The sequence below is a fragment of the Heterodontus francisci genome, chromosome 9, assembly GCF_036365525.1.
Source record: "Heterodontus francisci isolate sHetFra1 chromosome 9, sHetFra1.hap1, whole genome shotgun sequence".
NCBI lineage: Eukaryota > Metazoa > Chordata > Chondrichthyes > Heterodontiformes > Heterodontidae > Heterodontus > Heterodontus francisci.
This window is the reverse complement of record NC_090379.1, coordinates 897959-915295: the sequence shown is the minus strand read 5'-3', so window position 1 is coordinate 915295 and position 17337 is coordinate 897959. Positions and strand designations below refer to the sequence as shown.

The window sequence follows — 17337 nt, the reverse complement described above, 5'->3', positions numbered from 1 at the left end:
TCAAGCATGCCGTATGCCTTAGAACAGTACAGGCCCTTCAGCCCACGATGTTGTGCCGAACCTTTAACCTACTCTAAGATCAAACTAACTACATACCCTTCATTCTACTATTATCCATGTACCTATCCAAGAGTCGCTTAAATGCCCCTAATGTATCTGCTTCTACCACCACCGCTGGCAGCGCATTCCACGCACCCACCACTCTCTGTGTAAAGAACCTACCTCTGACATCTCCCCGAAACCTTCCTCCAATCACCTTAAAATTATGCCCCCTGGTGATAGCCCTTTCCACCCTGGGAAAAAGTCTCTGACTATCCACTCTATCTATGCCTCTCATCATCTTGTACCCCTCTATCAAGTCACCTCTCGTCCTTCTTCGCTCCAATGAGAAAAGCCCTAGCTCCCTCAATCTTTCTTCGTAGGACATGCCCTCCAGTCCAGGCAGCATCCTGGTAAATCTCCTCTGCACCCTCTCTAAAGCTTCCACATCCTTCCTATAATGAGGCGACCAGAACTGAACACAATATTCCAAGTGTGATCGAACCAGGGCCTTCTAGAGCTGCAGCATAACCTTGCGGCTCTTAAACTCAATCCCCCTGTTAATGAAAGCCAACACACCATACGCCTTCTTAACAACCCTATCAACTTGGGTGGCAACTTTGAGGTATCTATGGACATGGCCCCCTAGATCCCTCTGTTCCTCCACACTACCAAGAATCCTGTCTTTAAGCCTTTATTCTGCATTCAAATTTGACCTTCCAAAATGAATCACTTCACACTTTTCCAGGTTGAACTCCATCTGCCACTTCTCAGCCCAGCTCTGCATCCTGTCAATATCCCGTTGCAACCTACAACAGCCCTCCACACTATCCACAACTCCAGCAACCTTCGTGTCATCGGCAAACTTGCTAACCCAGCCTTCCACTTCCTCATCCAAGTCATTTATAAAAATCACAAAGAGCAGAGGTCCCAGAACAGATCCTTGTGGAACACCACTGGTCACCGAGCTCCATGCTGAATACTTTCCATCTACTACCACCCTCTGACTTCTATGGGCAAGCCAATTTTGTATCCAGACAGCCAACTTTCCCTGAATCCCATGCCTCCTTACTTTCTGAATGAGCCTACCATTCACAGTGCGGCACAGTGGCGCAGTGGTTAGCACCGCAGCCTCACAGCTCCAGCGACCCGGGTTCAATTCTGGGTACTGCCTGTGTGGAGTTTGCAAGTTCTCCCTGTGTCTGCGTGGGTTTTCTCCGGGTGCTCCGGTTTCCTCCCACAAGCCAAAAGACTTGCAGGTTGGTAAGTAAATTGGCCAATATAAATTGCCCCTAGTGTAGGTTGGTGGGAGGGAAATATAGGGACAGGTGGGGATGTGGTAGGAATATAGCAGGGATTAGTGTAGGATTAGTATAAATGGGTGGTTGATGGTCGGCACAGTCTCGGTGGGCCGAAGGGCCTGTTTCAGTGCTGTATCTCTAAACTAAACTAAACCATGGGGAAACTTATCAAACGCCTTGCTAAAATCCACATACATCACATCCACTGCTCTTCCTTCATCAATGTGTTTTGTCACATCCTCAAAGAATTCAATAAGGCTTGTGAGGCATGACCTGCCCCTCACAAAGCCATGCTGACTATCTCTAATCAAACTATGCTTTTCCAAATAATCATAAATCCTGTCTCTCAGAATCCTCTCCAATAATTTGCCCACTACCGACGTCGGACTGACTGGTCTATAATTCCCAGGGTTATCCCTATTCCCTTTCTTGAACAAGGGAACAACATTTGCCACCCTCCAATCATCCGGTACTACTCCAGTGGACAGTGAAGACGCAAAGATCATCGCCAAAGGCGCAGCAATCTCTTCCCTCGTTTCCCGTAATATCCTTGGGTATATCCTGTCTGGCCCCGGGGACTTATCTATCCTCATGTCTTTCAAAATTTCCAGCACATCCTCCCTCTTAACCTCAACCTGTTCGAGCATATCAGCCTGTTCCACGCTGTCCTCACAAACGACAAGGTCCCTCTCACTAGTGAATACTGAAGCAAAGTATTCATTTACGACCTCCCCTACCTCCTCCGACTCCAGGCACAAGTTCCCTCCACTATCCCTGATCGGCCCTACCCTCACTCTGGCCATCCTCTTGTTCCTCACATAAGTGTAGAACGCCTTGGGATTTTCCTTAATCCTACCCGCCAAGACTTTTTCATGTCCCCTTCTAGCTCTCCTAAGTCCATTAGAATTAGAACATTACAGCGCAGTACAGGCCCTTCGGCCCTCGATGTTGCGCCGACCTGTGAAACCATCTGACCTACACTATTCCATTTTCATCCATATGTCTATCCAATGACCACTTAAATGCCCTTCAAGTTGGCGAGTCTACTACTGTTGCAGGCAGGGCGTTCCACGCCCCTACTACTCTCTGAGTAAAGAAACTACCTCTCACATCTGTCCTATATCTATCACCCCTCAACTTCAAGCTATGTCCCCTTGTGTTTGCCATCACCATCCGAGGAAAAAGACTCTCCCTATCCACCCTATCTAACCCTCTGATTATCTTATATGTCTCTATTAAGTCACCTCTCCTCCTCCTTCTCTCCAACGAAAACAACCTCAAGTCCCTCAGCCTTTCCTCGCAAGACCTTCCCTCCATACCAGGCAACATCCTAGTAAATCTCCTCTGCACCCTTTCCATAGCTTCCACATCCTTCCTATAATGCGGTGACCAGAACTGCACGCAATACTCCAGGTGCGGTCTCACCAGAGTTTTGTACATTCTTCAGTTCCTTCCTGGCTACCTTGTAACCCTCCAGTGCCCTGCCTGATCCTTGCTTCCTCAACCTTAAGTAAGCTTCCTTCTTCCTCTTGACTAGCTGTTCCACATCTCTTGTCATCCAAGGTTCATTCACCCTACCATCCCTTCCCTGCTTCGTCGGGACAAACCTATCCAGCAGTCGCAGCAAGTGCTCCCTAAACAACCTCCACATTTCTGTCGTGCATTTCCCTGAGAACATCTGTTCCCAATTTATGCTCCCCAGTTCCTGCCTAATAGCATTGTAATTCCCCCTCCCCCAATTAAATATTTTCCCATCCCGTCTGCTCCTGTCCCTCTCCATGACTATAGTAAAGGTCAGGGAGTTGTGATCACTATCACCGAAATGCTCTCCCACCGAGAGATCTGCCACCTGGCCTGGTTCGTTGCCAAGCACCAAGTCCAACATAGTCTCCCCTCTAGTTGGCCTATCTACATATTGAGTCAGGAAACCTTCCTGGACACACCTGACAAAAACTGCTCCATTCAAACTATTTGCACTGAGGAGGTTCCAATCAATATTAGGGAAGTTGAAGTCACCCATGACAACAACCCTGTTACTTCTGCACCTTTCCAAAATCTGCCTCCCAATCTGTTCCTCCATGTCTCTGTTGCTATTGGGGGGTCTATAGGAAACTCCCAAAGTGACTGCTCCTTTCCTGTTTCTGACTTCCACCCATAATGACTCAGTAGACAAAGCCTCCTCGACGACCTCCCTTTCTGCAGCTGTGATACTATCCCTGATTAACAATGCCACTCCCCCACCTCTTTTACCTCCCTCCCTATTCCTTTTGAAACCTCTAAACCCTGGAACATCCAACATCCATTCCTGCCCCTGTGATATCCATGTCTCCGTAATGGCCACAACATCGTAGCTCCAAGTACTGATCCATGCTCTAAGTTCATCACCCTTATTCCTGACACTTTTTGAGTTAAAATAGACACACTTCAACCCATCATACTGGCTGCAACTTTGCCCTGTCAACTGTCTAACCTTCCTCACAGACTCTCTGCACTCTGTATCTGCCTGTTCAACAGCTACCCCCATCCACTGATCCATGGCTCCGGTTCCCATCCTTGACTATCTTATCCACCTGCGTTGCCACTTTCAGTGACCTGTGGACCTGTACGCCCAGATCTCTCTGTCTGTCAATACTCTTCGGTGTTCTGCCATTTACTGTATACTTCTCATCTGTATTAGACCTTCCAAAATGCATTACCTCACATTTGTCCGGATTAAACTCCATCTGCCATTTCTCTGCCCAAGTCTCCAACCGATCTATATCCTGCTGTATCCTCTGACAATCCTCATCACTATCCGCAACTCCACCAACCTTTGTGTCGTCTGCAAACTTAATCAGACCAGCTACATTTTCCTCCAAATCATTTACATATACTACAAAGAGTAAAGGTCCCAGCACTGATCCCTGCGGAACACCACTTGTCACAGCCCTACCTTCAGAAAAGCACCCTTCCACTGCTACCCTCTGTCTTCTATGACTGAGCTAGTTCTGTATCCATCTTGCCAGCTCACCTCTGATCCAGTGTAACTTCACCTTTTGTACCAGAACGATATAGATGGGCTGGTAAGATGGGTGGAGCTGTGGCAAATGGAATTTAATCCTGAGAAGTGTGAAGTGATGAATTTTGGGAGGACTAACAAGGCAAGGGAATATACAATGCATGGTAGGACCCTAGGAAGTACGGAGGGTCAGAGGGACCTTGGTGCACTTGTCCACAGATCACTGAAGGCAGCAGCACAGGTAGATAAGGTGGTTAGGAAGGCATATGGATACTTGCCTTTTTTAGCCGAGGTATAAAATATAAGAGCAGGGAGGTTATGATGGAGCTGTATAAAACGCTAGTTAGGCCACAACTGGAGTACTGTGTACAGTACTGAGCACCACACTATAGGAAGGACGTGATTGTACTGGAGAGGGTGCAGAGGAGATTCACCAGAACATTCCCTGGGCTGGAGCATTTCAGCAATGAAGAGAAACTGAAAAGGCTAGGGTTGTTTTCCTTAGAACAGAGAAGGATGAGGGGGTCATGATTGACGTATACAAAATTATGAGGGGCATTGATAGGTCAGATAGGAAGAGACTTTTTCCCTTCGCGAAGGGGTCAATAAGCAGGGGGCAGAGATTTAAGGTAAGGGACAGGAGGTTTCGAGGGGATTTGAGAAAAAAATTTTCACCCAGTGGGTGGTTGGAATCTGGAACACACTGCCTGAAGTGGTGGTGGAGGCAGGAACCCTCACAACATTTAAGAAGTATTTAGATGAGCACTTGAAACGCCACAGCATACAAGGCTACGAGTCAAGTGCTGGAAAATGAGATTAGAATAGTTAGGTGCTTGATGGCCGGCACAGACAAGATGGGCCGAAGGGCCTGTTTCTGTGCTGTCTAACTCTGTGACTCTAATATTCAACACAGCCGCATTCCATTCTCTCAGGTCTAACTTGGCATTACCATCAAACCTGCAGACAAGGGTGGTGCCGTTGTTGTCTGGCCTACCGACCTCTACCTTGCAGAGGATCAGCGCCAACTCTCAGACACTGCTTCCTACTTCCCCCTGGACCATGACCCCACCATTGAACATCAAGCTACTGTCCACAGGACTGTCACTCACCTCATCTCCTCTGGAGATCTTCCCTCTACAGCTTCCAACCTCATTGTCCCATAACCCCGGACAGCCCGCTTCTACCTCCTTCCCAAAATCCACAAACAGGACTGTCTCGGCAGACACATTGTTTCAGCCTGTTCCTGCTCCACTGAACTTATTTCATCCTATCTTGATTATCTTTTCTCCCTGGTCCGGTCTCTTCCCACCTACATCCATGACTCTTCTTACGCCCTAAGCCATTTTGACAATTTCCAGTTTCCTGGCCCAACCGCTTCACTATGGACGTCCAACCTCTCTACACCTCCATCCTCTACCCTGACGGTTTGTGGGCTCTCCACTTCTTCCTTGAACAAAGGTCCAGCACTCCCCATCCACCACCACCCTCCTCCGCCTGGCTGAACTTGTTCTCACATTGAACAACATTTCCTTCAACTCCACTCACTTCCTTCAAGTAAAAGGTGTTGCTATGGGTACCCGCATGGGTCGTAGTTATGCCTGTCTTTTTGTGGGATATGACGAAAATTCCTTGTTTCAGTCCTACTCAGGCCCTCTACCCCAATTTTTTTACCGCTACATTGATGACTGTATCAGTGCCGTTTCCTGCTCCCGCCCGAACTGGAAAACTTCATGAACTTTGCTTCTAATTTCCACCCTTCTCTCACCTATACATGGTCCATCTCCATCACTTCCCTTCCCTGACTGCTGTCTCCATCTCTGGGGATAGGCTGTCTACTAATATTGATTGTAAGCCCACCGACTCCCACAGCTACCTCGACTACACGTCTTCACACCCTGCCTCCTTTAAGGACTCCATTCCATTCTCCCAGTTTCTCTGTCTCCGACGCATCTGCTCTGATGATACTACCTTCCACGACAGTGTTTCTGATATGTCTTCCTTTTTCCTCAACCGAGGATTCCCCACCGTGGTTGACAGGGCCCTCAACTGTGTCCGGCCCATTTCCCGCACCTCTACCCTCACACCTTCCCCTCCCTCCCAGAACCGGGACAGGGTTCCCCTTGTCCTCACTTTCCACCCCACCAGCATCCAGATCCAAAGGATCATCCTCTGCCATTTCTGCCACATCCAGCGTGATGCCACTACCAAACGCATCTTCCCCTCCCTTCCCCCGTCAGCATTCCGAAGGGATTGTGCCCTCCTTGACACCCTCGTCCACTCCTCCATTACCCCCAACACCTTATCCCCTCCAATCGCAGGAGGTGCAATACCTGCCCATTTACCTCCTCTCTCCTCACTATCCCAGGCCCCAAGCACTCCTTTCAAGTGAAGCAGAGATTTACTTGTACTTCTTTCAATTTAGTATACTGTATTCGCTGCTCATAATGTGGTCTCCTCTACACTGGGGAGACCAAACGCAGATTGGGTGACCGCTTTGCGGAACACCGCCGCTCAGTCCGACAGCATGACCCCGAGCTTCCGGTTGCTGGCCATTTCAACACAACCCCCTGCTCTCATGCCCACATCTCTGTCCTGGGGTTGCTGCAGTGTTCCAGCGATCAACGCAAGCTCGAGAAACAGCACCTCATTTACCGATTAGGCACGCTACAGCCTGCCGGACTGAACCTTGAATGCAATAATTTCAGAGCTTGATTGGCCCCCCTTTTTATTTTTAGTTATTTTTTCTTTGTTTATTTCATTTTAGTTTGTTTAGTTTGTTTCTACTGTGCCGACCCACTTATTTTTCATGTTTGTGCTTGGGGCCAGGGATGATCATTTTTCTGTCCATTAACACCCTCTCTGTACTAACACTTTATCTTTTACCACACCATTAACATACCGTTTGCCTTTGCTCCATGACCTTCTGGTCAGTTATTCTCTATGGCCTTGTCCTATCAACACCTCTTGTTATCTCTTGCCCCAACCCTGCTTTACTTGCTTAAAACCTTTTACACTTCTAATATTTGCCAGTTCTGCTGAAGGGTCACTGACCTGAAACGTTAACTCTGCTTCTCTCTCCACAGATGCTGCCAGGCCTGCTGGGCATTTCTTGTTTTTATTTCAGATTTCCAGCATCTGCAGTATTTTGCTTTTAATTTAATAGTCAACACAGGCCTTTTTCAACATTTTTTCTAGTGCTCAGAAAATGCTTTATTTCATAGGCTGTTGTTGAGTACTTACAGGGTTCCCCAATAAATAAACTCGATACTCAGACTCATTCGTCCCGGAGAAACGAAGGCCCTGCGAATACAAGACACAAAGTTTTACGACACCAGTCACATTGCACAGACTGTAGGAAGCTAGCAGGATGGGCAGACAGGTATCAGACGCTGTTCAATACAGAAAATTAATATATTTTGAAAGGAAGAATGGGGAATGGAAATTTATACTTGAAATTGTATAGGGCCCTTTCAGGTGAAGAAACACGGGCCCTTAAAAGATGGTAGCAAGTAACTAAGGCCACGAGAAAGCAAATTGAATCTTTGGTTTTAGAGGCTGAGAGATAATGTTGAGCTTCCTAAAGAATTGAGTGAGGTATCAGTTGGAATACTGTGTGCAGGTTCCAAAAATCCATTCCCAATTTTCCTCTCCCATATTAGGAAGCCCTGTCATGAAGGTGCTGTCGAAGGAGCCTAGTTGCAGTGCATCTTGTAGATTGTACACACTTCTGCCACTGTGCACTGGTGTGGAGGGAATGAATGTTGAAGGTGGTGGATGGGGTGCCAATCAAGCAGGCTTCTTTGTCCCGGATGGTGTCGAGCTTCTTGAGTGTTGTTGGAGCTGCACCCATCCAGGCAAGTTGGGAGTATTCCATTATAATCCTGACTTGAGCTTTGTAGATGGTGCATAGGCCTTCGGGAGTCAGGAGATGACTTACTCATAGAATTCCCAGCCTCTGACCGCTCTTGCAGTTAAGTTACTGGTCAATGGTAACTTCCAGGATGTTGACCGGTGGGGGTGTTCAGCGAAGGTAATGCCATTAAATGTCAAGGGGAGATGGTTATATTCTCTCGTTGGAGATGGGCATTGCCTGCCACTTGTGTAGCACGAAAGTTACTTGCCACTTATCAGCCCAAACTTGAATGCTGTTCAGGTCTTGCTGCATGCAGGCAGAGACTGTTTCAGTATTTGAGGAGTTGCAACTGGTACTAAACATTTGCAATCATCAGTGAACATCCCCACTTCTGACCTTACGTTGGATGGAAGGTCATTGATGAAGCAGCTGAAGTTGGATGTTGGGCCTAGGTCAATACCCTGCAAGGATATCCTGGGGCTAAGGTGGCTGGCCTCCAACAACCATAACCATCTTCCTTTGAGCTAGTTATGACTCCAACCAGCGGCGAGTTTTGCTAGGGCTCCCTCATGCCATACTTGGTCAAATGCAAGTTCCCCTCCATGTCACACACCAGCCGGACATGGAACTGTGGTGCCATTCCTTCACTGTCACTGGGTCAAAATCCTGGAACTCCCTCCCTAACAGCACTGTGGGTGCACTTAGTGGTTCAAGGTGGTACCTTACCACCACCTTCTCAATGGCAACTCGGGATTGGCAACAAATACTGGCCTTGCCAGCGATGTTCATATCCCAGAAAGAATAAACAAGCAATAGGTGTAACTCCAGCTAGTGGAGAGTTTTTCCTGATTCAATTTTGCCAAGGTTCTTTGATGCCTCTCAGTCAAATGTTGCCTTAATGTCAAGGGCAGTCACTGTCACCTCACTTCTGGAATTCAGCTTTTTCACCAAGGCTGTAATGAGGTCAGGAACCAAGTGCCCCTGGCGGAACCCAAACTGAGCACTGGTGAGGTTATTCCTGATTAAGTGCCGTTTAATAGCACTGTCGACAATACCTTCCATCACGATTGAGTGGACTGATGGGGTGGTAACTGATTGCATTGGATTTGTCCTGCTTTGTGTGTTCAGGACATACCTGGACAATTTTTCACATTGTTGCATAGACGTCATTGTGGTAGTTGTACTGGAACAGCCTGGCTAAGGGAACTGTTAGTTCTGGAGCACAAGTCCTCAGTACCACAGCTGAGATGTTGTCAGGGCCCATAGCCTTTGCGGTATCCAGTGCATTCAACCATTTCTTGATATCACGAGGAGTGAATCAAATTGTCTGAAGACTGGCATCTATGATGGTGGGGACCTCAGAAGGAGGCTGAGATGCATCATCTGCTCAGCACTCTGGCTCAAGATGGTTGCAAATGCTTAAGCCTTGTCTTTTGCAGATGTGCTGGGCTCCCCCATCATTGAGTACGGGGATGTTTTGGGAGCCTCTTCCTCCTCTCGTTAGGTGTTTAATTGTCCACCACCATTCACAACCGAATATCGTAAGATTGCAGAGCTTTGGTCTGATTCATTGCTTCGGAGATCGCTTAGCTTTGTCTATAGCGTGCTGCTTCCACTGTTTAGCACGTAGTCCTGTGTTACAGCTTCACCAGGTTAGCAACTCATTTTTATGTATGCCTGGTGCTGGTCCTGGCATGCTCTCCTGCACTCCTCATTGAGCCATGGTTGGTTCCCTGGCTTGATGGGCAATTGTAGACCAACAGATAAGCCATCATGAGGCACTCAGTTCCTGTTTATGGGCACCTCGACCGGCTCACTGATTCACTAAGGATGATCTGTAGTATCCTGACCCAAAGGTACTCAAGCCCAGTGTTTTCCCAGGCTCAGAGTCCAACTTACTGCAGCCAAAGTGACAAGGCACTTTGTGGTGCCATGAGGACTCTGTGCTGCAGATTAAAGCCTCCAGAGTTTACTCATTTGACACATGCTTGTATTGTCTGAATTTTATGCACTGTTGATTTATCTTGCTTCTTTCTCAGTTTTTATGGGCACATGCAAGGCCAGAGCATTTGCTTATTTCAGGCTTGTCCTATTGGCTGATATTTCATGTAGTTTCATGTCCATTTGTTACAGAGAATGGGCTGTTATAATCTGTCCATTACTAGAACCTGTCACAGGGAATGAGGCAGCCGCACTCGACATCCATTAATGGGTTTAATCTGTGGATAAAGTGATTGCGTTAGCTTGCTTTCTCCTCTTGCCTTATTTCTTCCAATGTGTCCCAAGAATTTTCTTTGAGATGTGAGCATCCTCACAGAGAAATCCTACACTTTCCATCTGTTTGCAACCTGGACCAAGAGTAGCAGGAGTGAACACAAGGAATCATAGAACTAATGGAATGCTGGATTTCGGGGAAATGTGCTAACACAAGATTTTTTTGCATGCTCTGTACAACCCTGTAGTGTGAGCACAATGTGCAGTACAGTAGGAAGTTTATTACCTGATAATTGATTGGCCAGTGCCAGGGTTTTGAAGTGAGTTCATTGTCTTTTGGTTTTAGCCCACTGTTACCCTACAGAAAAAGCAAACACAGCAAACGTTATTAGAAGCCTTTCAGAGAATGTGCCTGAATCTGAAGTTACTCTGCACGTTTGTCAATCTGAAGGCCTGTGTACAGAGAAAAAGTTGTTTTGAAATTTGTCTGGAGGATCAGGCTGTCCATTTTTTGGACACCATGCAAAGATCGTTTGAATATGGATAGGTTTGTCCCGATGAAGCAGGGAAGGGATGGTAGGGTGAAGGAACCTTGGCTGACAAGAGATGTGGAACAGCTAGTCAAGAGGAAGAAGGAAGCTTACTTAAGGTTGAAGAAGCAAGGATCAGACAGGGCTCTGGAGGGTTACAAGGTAGCCAGGAAGGAACTGAAGAATGTACAAAACTCTGGTGAGACCGCACCTGGAGTATTGCGTGCAGTTCTGGTCCACCGCATTATAGGAAGTATGTGGAAGCTATGGAAAGGGTGCAGAGGAGATTTACTAGGATGTTGCCTGGTATGGAGGGAAGGTCTTGCGAGGAAAGGCTGAGGGACTTGAGGTTGTTTTCGTTGGAGAGAAGGAGGAGGAGAGGTGACTTAATAGAGACATATAAGATAATCAGAGGGTTAGATAGGGTGGATAGGGAGAGTCTTTTTCCTCGGATGGTGATGGCAAACACAAGGGGACATAGCTTTAAGTTGAGGGGTGATAGATATAGGACAGATGTCAGAGGTAGTTTCTTTACTCAGAGAGTAGTAGGGGCGTGGAACGCCCTGCCTGCAACAGTAGTAGACTCGCCAACTTGAAGGGCATTTAAGTGGTCATTGGATAGACATATGGATGAAAATGGAATAGTGTAGGTCAGATGGTTTCACAGGTCGGCGCAACATCGAGGGCCGAAGGGCCTGTACTGCGCTGTAATGTTCTAATTCTAATTCTAATATCCCGAAAAACAAACTGCCATCTGCTCATAATATTCCTGGTTCAGTTGTCTGGGCAAATTTTTGGCTTTGGAGATCTTGCAAGCACAGGATGAGGTCTGGGTAATTCGTGGGATTTCTTGTGAACAGACTCCAGGTTGGCATATTCTTACATTATCACCATCAGTATAATGGTCTGTATTCTTTCTGTGGAATTTATCCTGTGCACATCAGAACAGACACACCATCCAACAGGGAGATATCACTAATGCCCTTTTAAGAAATTTTAATCATCTCACAAAAGCCACACCATCTTCCCAGAATGCTGCTCATTGTTTTTAACAAGGAAAACAATTAAGGCAACGACCAAAATTGTACAAGAGAACAGTTATCAAACCAGCTCCCAGCAAGCCAAGAGGTATAGTAGAGGAGGAGACTAGAACAATGTACACGGAATATATAAACCGTCCGAAACAAACTCGTGGAGACATAGTCTGTCAGCCAGAACAGACCTCTTTGTTTTGCATAACTATCAGCTGTATTGGAACCAAGTCTGGTGCAGGAGAGATCTGTACAAGGTGGATGGGTTGCACCTCAAAAGGGCTGGGACCAACAACCTCACAGAGTTTAATGAGTGTTTGAGCGGGGAGGATTTAAACTAATTTGGAAGGGGAATAAGGATGAAGCAGAGAGCAGAGAAACAAGGTGTACAGAGGATTGAGAGAGAAAACAGTATCAGAATAAAAAGCAGTCCACAATGAGTGGGACCAGGCAGCAGGGAAATACAAGACAGGCTAAGGTAGATTTGGAGTGCATGTGCATAAATGTCCAACGTGTGGTAAATAAGGCTGGTGAGCTGCAGGCACAAGCCGTCACACACATGGGTCTACGATACAGTGGCAACAACAGAAACCTGTATCAAACAAAGGGAGAAATGGGAATTTAATGTATGTGGCTACAGTGCATTCAGGAAAAACAAGGAAGGAGAAAAAGGAGGTGGGGCCGGGGTAGTGAATGTGCTGCCAGTACTGACCAAAGATAATGTTACAGTCCTAAAAAAGGATAGAAACATAGAAAATAGGAGGAGTAGGCCATTCGGCCCTTCGAGTCATTCAATATGATCATGGCTGATCGTCCAAACTCATTAACCTGTTCCTGCTTTCTCCCCGTATCCCTTGATTCCTTTAGCCCCAAGAACTATATCTAACTCTTTCTTGAATATATTTAATGATTTGGCCTCAACTGCTTTCTGTGGTAGAGAATTCCACAGGTTCACTACTCTGGGTGAAGAGGGGTAGAGGTAAGGACAGAGAGTTGCTATTATGCTGCTGGGTATTTACTGTGGGAGGGCAATAGAAGAGCAAATTTCAGAAAGGAACAAGAACTATACAGTACTAATAATGAGGGACTTTAATTATCCTAATATACTCAGAAAATAACAGTTTAAAAGACAAAGAGTAGGAGGCATTCTTGAAATGTGTACAAGAGAACTTTCTTAAGCAGTATGTTTCCAGCTGAATGAGGAGAATGAAGTGGGACAAGTGGGGCATGTGTTTAAAATAGTTATTGCAAACAACTAAGTACCTAATATCTCTAGTAGAAAGATGTATTCCAGGGCTGGCAAGTACTAAAAATCAGAGACCAGGGCAGGGATAGAATTAACTCAAGGAATCATTAAGCAATAACCTTTCATCATAGAAAATTGATTTTACCCTTTGCCTCCATTAAGTCAAAAGCCTCAGTTAGTATGGCTTCATTATCAGCTGATTCCATACTAGGGCCATTAGCTTCTCACTAACACACTTGGGTAAAAGTAATTCAAATTTACTTCCAGCATATATGTGAACATTGACCCAGTCCTGAGCTTGTTTCAGTTTTTGGTCTTGCATACCTGTATGTTTACATTTCTCTAAAAGTGACAATCAGATGTTAATCCCTGTGATAAAAATGACAAACACCGAAAAATGCTCAGAATCATAGAATTTTACAGCACAGGAGGCTGCCAATCAGTCCATCCTGCCTGTCTGGCTCATTGAATGCTATCCAATTAGTTCCACTCCCCTACTCTTTCTATATATCTCTGCAATTTTTTCCTCCAAGAATTTTCCCACTTCCCTTCTGAAAGTTATTATTGAATCCACTTCCACCACACTTTCAGGTCATGAATTCATCATATCAACTCAATGCATTAAAAAAAATTCTCATCTCCCCTTTGCCTCTTTTGCCAATCACCTTAAATCAGGCCAACCATGATCTCACTGAATGGTGGAACAGCCCTGAGAGGCTGAATGCCTCCTATCTACATCCTTTGGTTACTGACCTTTCTGCCAGTGGAAACAAAACCCTTCCTGATTGTGAATTTTTCTATTAGGTCTTCCCCTAACCTTCTTTGCTCGATAGAGAAGAATCCCAATTTCTCCAAACCCTCCACATAACTACATTGAAACTCATCCTGACTTGGAGCACATATGTTTGAGTGTGAATTGACACTCCTACTCTTAGGATTCACTATTACAAAAGCAAATACTGCAAAGAACAAAGAACAGTACAGCACAGGAACAGGCCATTCGGCCCTCCAAGCCTGCGCCGATCTTAATGCCTGCCTAAACTAACACCTTCTGCACTTCCGGGGCCCATATCTCTCTATTCCCTTCCTATTCATGTATTTGTCAAGATGTCTCTTAAACGTCGCTATCGTATCTGCTTCCACCACCTGCCCTGGCAGCAAGTTCCAGGCACTCACCACCCTCTGTGTAAAAAAACTTGCCTCGCACATCCCTCTAAACTTTGCCCCTCGCACCTTAAACCTATGTCCCCTAGTAACTGACTCTTCCACCCTGGGAAAAAGTTTCTGACTATCCACTCTGTCCATGCCGCTCATAACTTTGTAAACCTCTATCATGTCGCCCCTCCACCTCCGTCGTTCCAGTGAAAACAATCCGAATTTTTCCAACCTCTCCTCATAGCTAATGCCCTCCAGACCAGGCAACACCCTGGTAAACCTTCTCTGTACCCTCTCCAAAGCCTCCACGTCCTTCTGGTAGTGTGGCGACCAGAATCGCACGCAATATTCTAAGTGTGGCCTAACTAAAGTTCTGTACAGCTGCAGCATGACTTGCCAATTTTTATACTCTATGCCCCGACCGATGAAGGCAAGCATGCCGTATGCCTTCTTGACTACCTTATCCACCTGCGTTGCCACTTTCAGTGACCTGTGGACCTGTACGCCCAGATCTCTCTGCCTGTCAATACTCCTAAGGGTTCTGCCATTTACTGTATACCTCCCACCTGCATTAGACCTTCCAAAATGCATTACCTCACATTTGTCCGGATTAAACTCCATCTGCCATTTCTCCGCCCAAGTCTCCAACCGATCTATATCCTGCTGTATCCTCTGACAATCCTTATCATTATCCGCAACTCCACCAACCTTTGTGTCATCCGCAAACTTACTAATCAGACCAGCTACATTTTCCTCCAAATCATTTATACATACTACAAAGAGCAAAGGTCCCAGCACTGATCCCTGCGGAACGCCACTAGTCACATCCCTCCATTCAGAAAAACACCCATCCACTGATACCCTCTGTCTTCTATGACTGAACCAATTCTGTATTCTGTATGCAGATGCTGGAAATCTCAAATAAATACAGAAAATGCTGTAAATACACAAGAACTAGGAGCAGAGGTAGACCATATGGCCCATCGAGCCTGCTCTGCCATTCAATATGATCATGGCTGATCTTGGGCTTCAATTCCACTTTCCTGCCCGCTCCCCATATCCCTTGATTCTCTGACAGACCACCTTAAATGTATTCAGTGATGGAGCATCCACAACGCTCTGGGGTAGAGAATTCCAAAGATTCACAACCCTTTGAGTGAAGTAATTTCTCCTCATCTCAGTCCTGAATGATTGATCCCTTATCCTGAGACTATTCCCATGTTCTAAATTCCCTGACCAATGGGAACAATCTCTCAGCTTCTATCCCATCAAGCCCTTTCAGAATCTTGTATGCATCAATTAGATCGCCTCTCATTCTTCTAAACTCCAGAGAATATAGACCCAATTTACTCAGCCTCTCATCATAGGACAACACCTCCCCGCACACCCCATCCCAGGGACCAATTTAGTAAATCTTTGCTGCACTGCCTCCAGTGCAAGTATATCCTTTCTAAAATGTGGAGACCAGAACTGCACACAATAGTCCAGGTGCGGTCTCACCAAAGCCCTATACAATTTTAGTAATACTTCTTTATTCCTGTACTCCAATCCCCTTGCAATAAAGGCCAACATGCCATTTGCCTTCCTAATAGCCTGCTGCACCTGCATGTTAACTTTGTGCGTTCTTTGTACGAGTACACCCAAGTCTCTCTCAACGTCAACACTTTCCAGCTTCACACCTTTTAAAAAATATTCTGCTTTTCTAGTTTTACACACCCGCCTGCTCTCGTGCTCACATCTCTGTCCTGGGATTGCTGCAGTGTTCCAGTGAGCATCAACACAAACTCGAGGAACAGCATCTCATTTACTGATTAGACATGCTGCAGCCTGCCAGACTGAACATTGAGTTCAATAATTTCAGAGCATGACAGGCCCCCCCATTTTACTTTTATGTTTAGTTCTTTTTTCTTTTATTTTTTGTGTTTATTTTATTTTAGTTTGTTCAGTATGTTTCTACTGTGCCTGCCATCTTTGTTTTTCATATTTGTGCTTCTGGCTGTTCAGTTTTTAGTCCATTAACACCCTATCGGTACTAATGCTTTGTCTTTCAGTACACCATTAACATATTGTTTGCCTTTGCCCCATGACCTTCTGGTCAGCTATTCTGTGACCTTGTCCTATCTACACCTTCTATTTTGTTAACTCTTGCCCTACCCTCGCTTTACTTGCTTAAAATCTTTTACATTTCTTATATCTGCCAGGTCTGAAGGGTCACTAACCTGAAACATTAACTCTGCTTCTCTCTCCACAGATGCTGCCAGACCTGCTGAGTTTTTCCAGCACTTTCTGTTATGATAGCTTTATTCCTACTTGGTTCTACAACGTACTGCTCCCAGAAACTGTAATGAAAGCATTCTACAAATGCATCTTCTAGACCACTGTTGCCAATTTGATTGTCCCAGTCTATATGCAGATTAAAGTCCCCCGCAATTAATACATTACCTTTTTACATGTTCCCGTTTAATGTTGTGTCTAATAATATAACTGTTAGAGGGCCTGTAAACTACTCCCACCAGTGTTTTCTAACTCCTGCTATTCCTAATTTCCACACAAACTGATTCTACTTCATGATCCTCTGAGGCCAGATCCCTTCTTAGTAAAGGATGGCATAATGACGTTAATATCAGGGCTACTCCTCCTCCTTTGCCATTGTCTCTCTGTCCAAAATATTGTGTACCCTGCAATATTTATTGCCCAACCTTGATCTCCTTGGAACCATGTGTCATACTCAGCAGGTCAGACTGCATCTGTGCAGAACAACAGTTTGTGTTTCAGTTTGATGACCTTTCATCAGATGCTCTGACAAAAGGCCATTGACCTGAAACATTGGCCCCAATATCTTATGGTTTGGGTTTTCAGAGCATGGTGTTGCCAGGAAGTGGGGGGAGGGGTCAGTGAGAAAGACTCATGGATAGGAAACCTCCAAGTCTGGGTTTCCCCAAATGGCATGGATGTTTAGCTCCATAGCTT

At 45.8% G+C, this 17337-nt stretch overlaps 1 protein-coding gene across 3 annotated transcripts in view; it reads right to left on the bottom strand.

The window, feature by feature from the left end:
• The window catches only part of pomt2 (protein-O-mannosyltransferase 2), a 266777-nt gene that overhangs the window by 74188 nt on the left and 175252 nt on the right, over positions 1 to 17337 (bottom strand). For all 3 annotated transcript variants that reach the window (XM_068038417.1, XM_068038418.1, XM_068038419.1), the window contains 2 exons: positions 10692 to 10763; positions 7579 to 7638 (listed from right to left, as the gene is read on the bottom strand). In XM_068038417.1, coding sequence (XP_067894518.1) covers positions 7579 to 7638; positions 10692 to 10763 — 132 coding nt within the window. The remainder of the gene's footprint in view (positions 1 to 7578; positions 7639 to 10691; positions 10764 to 17337) is intronic.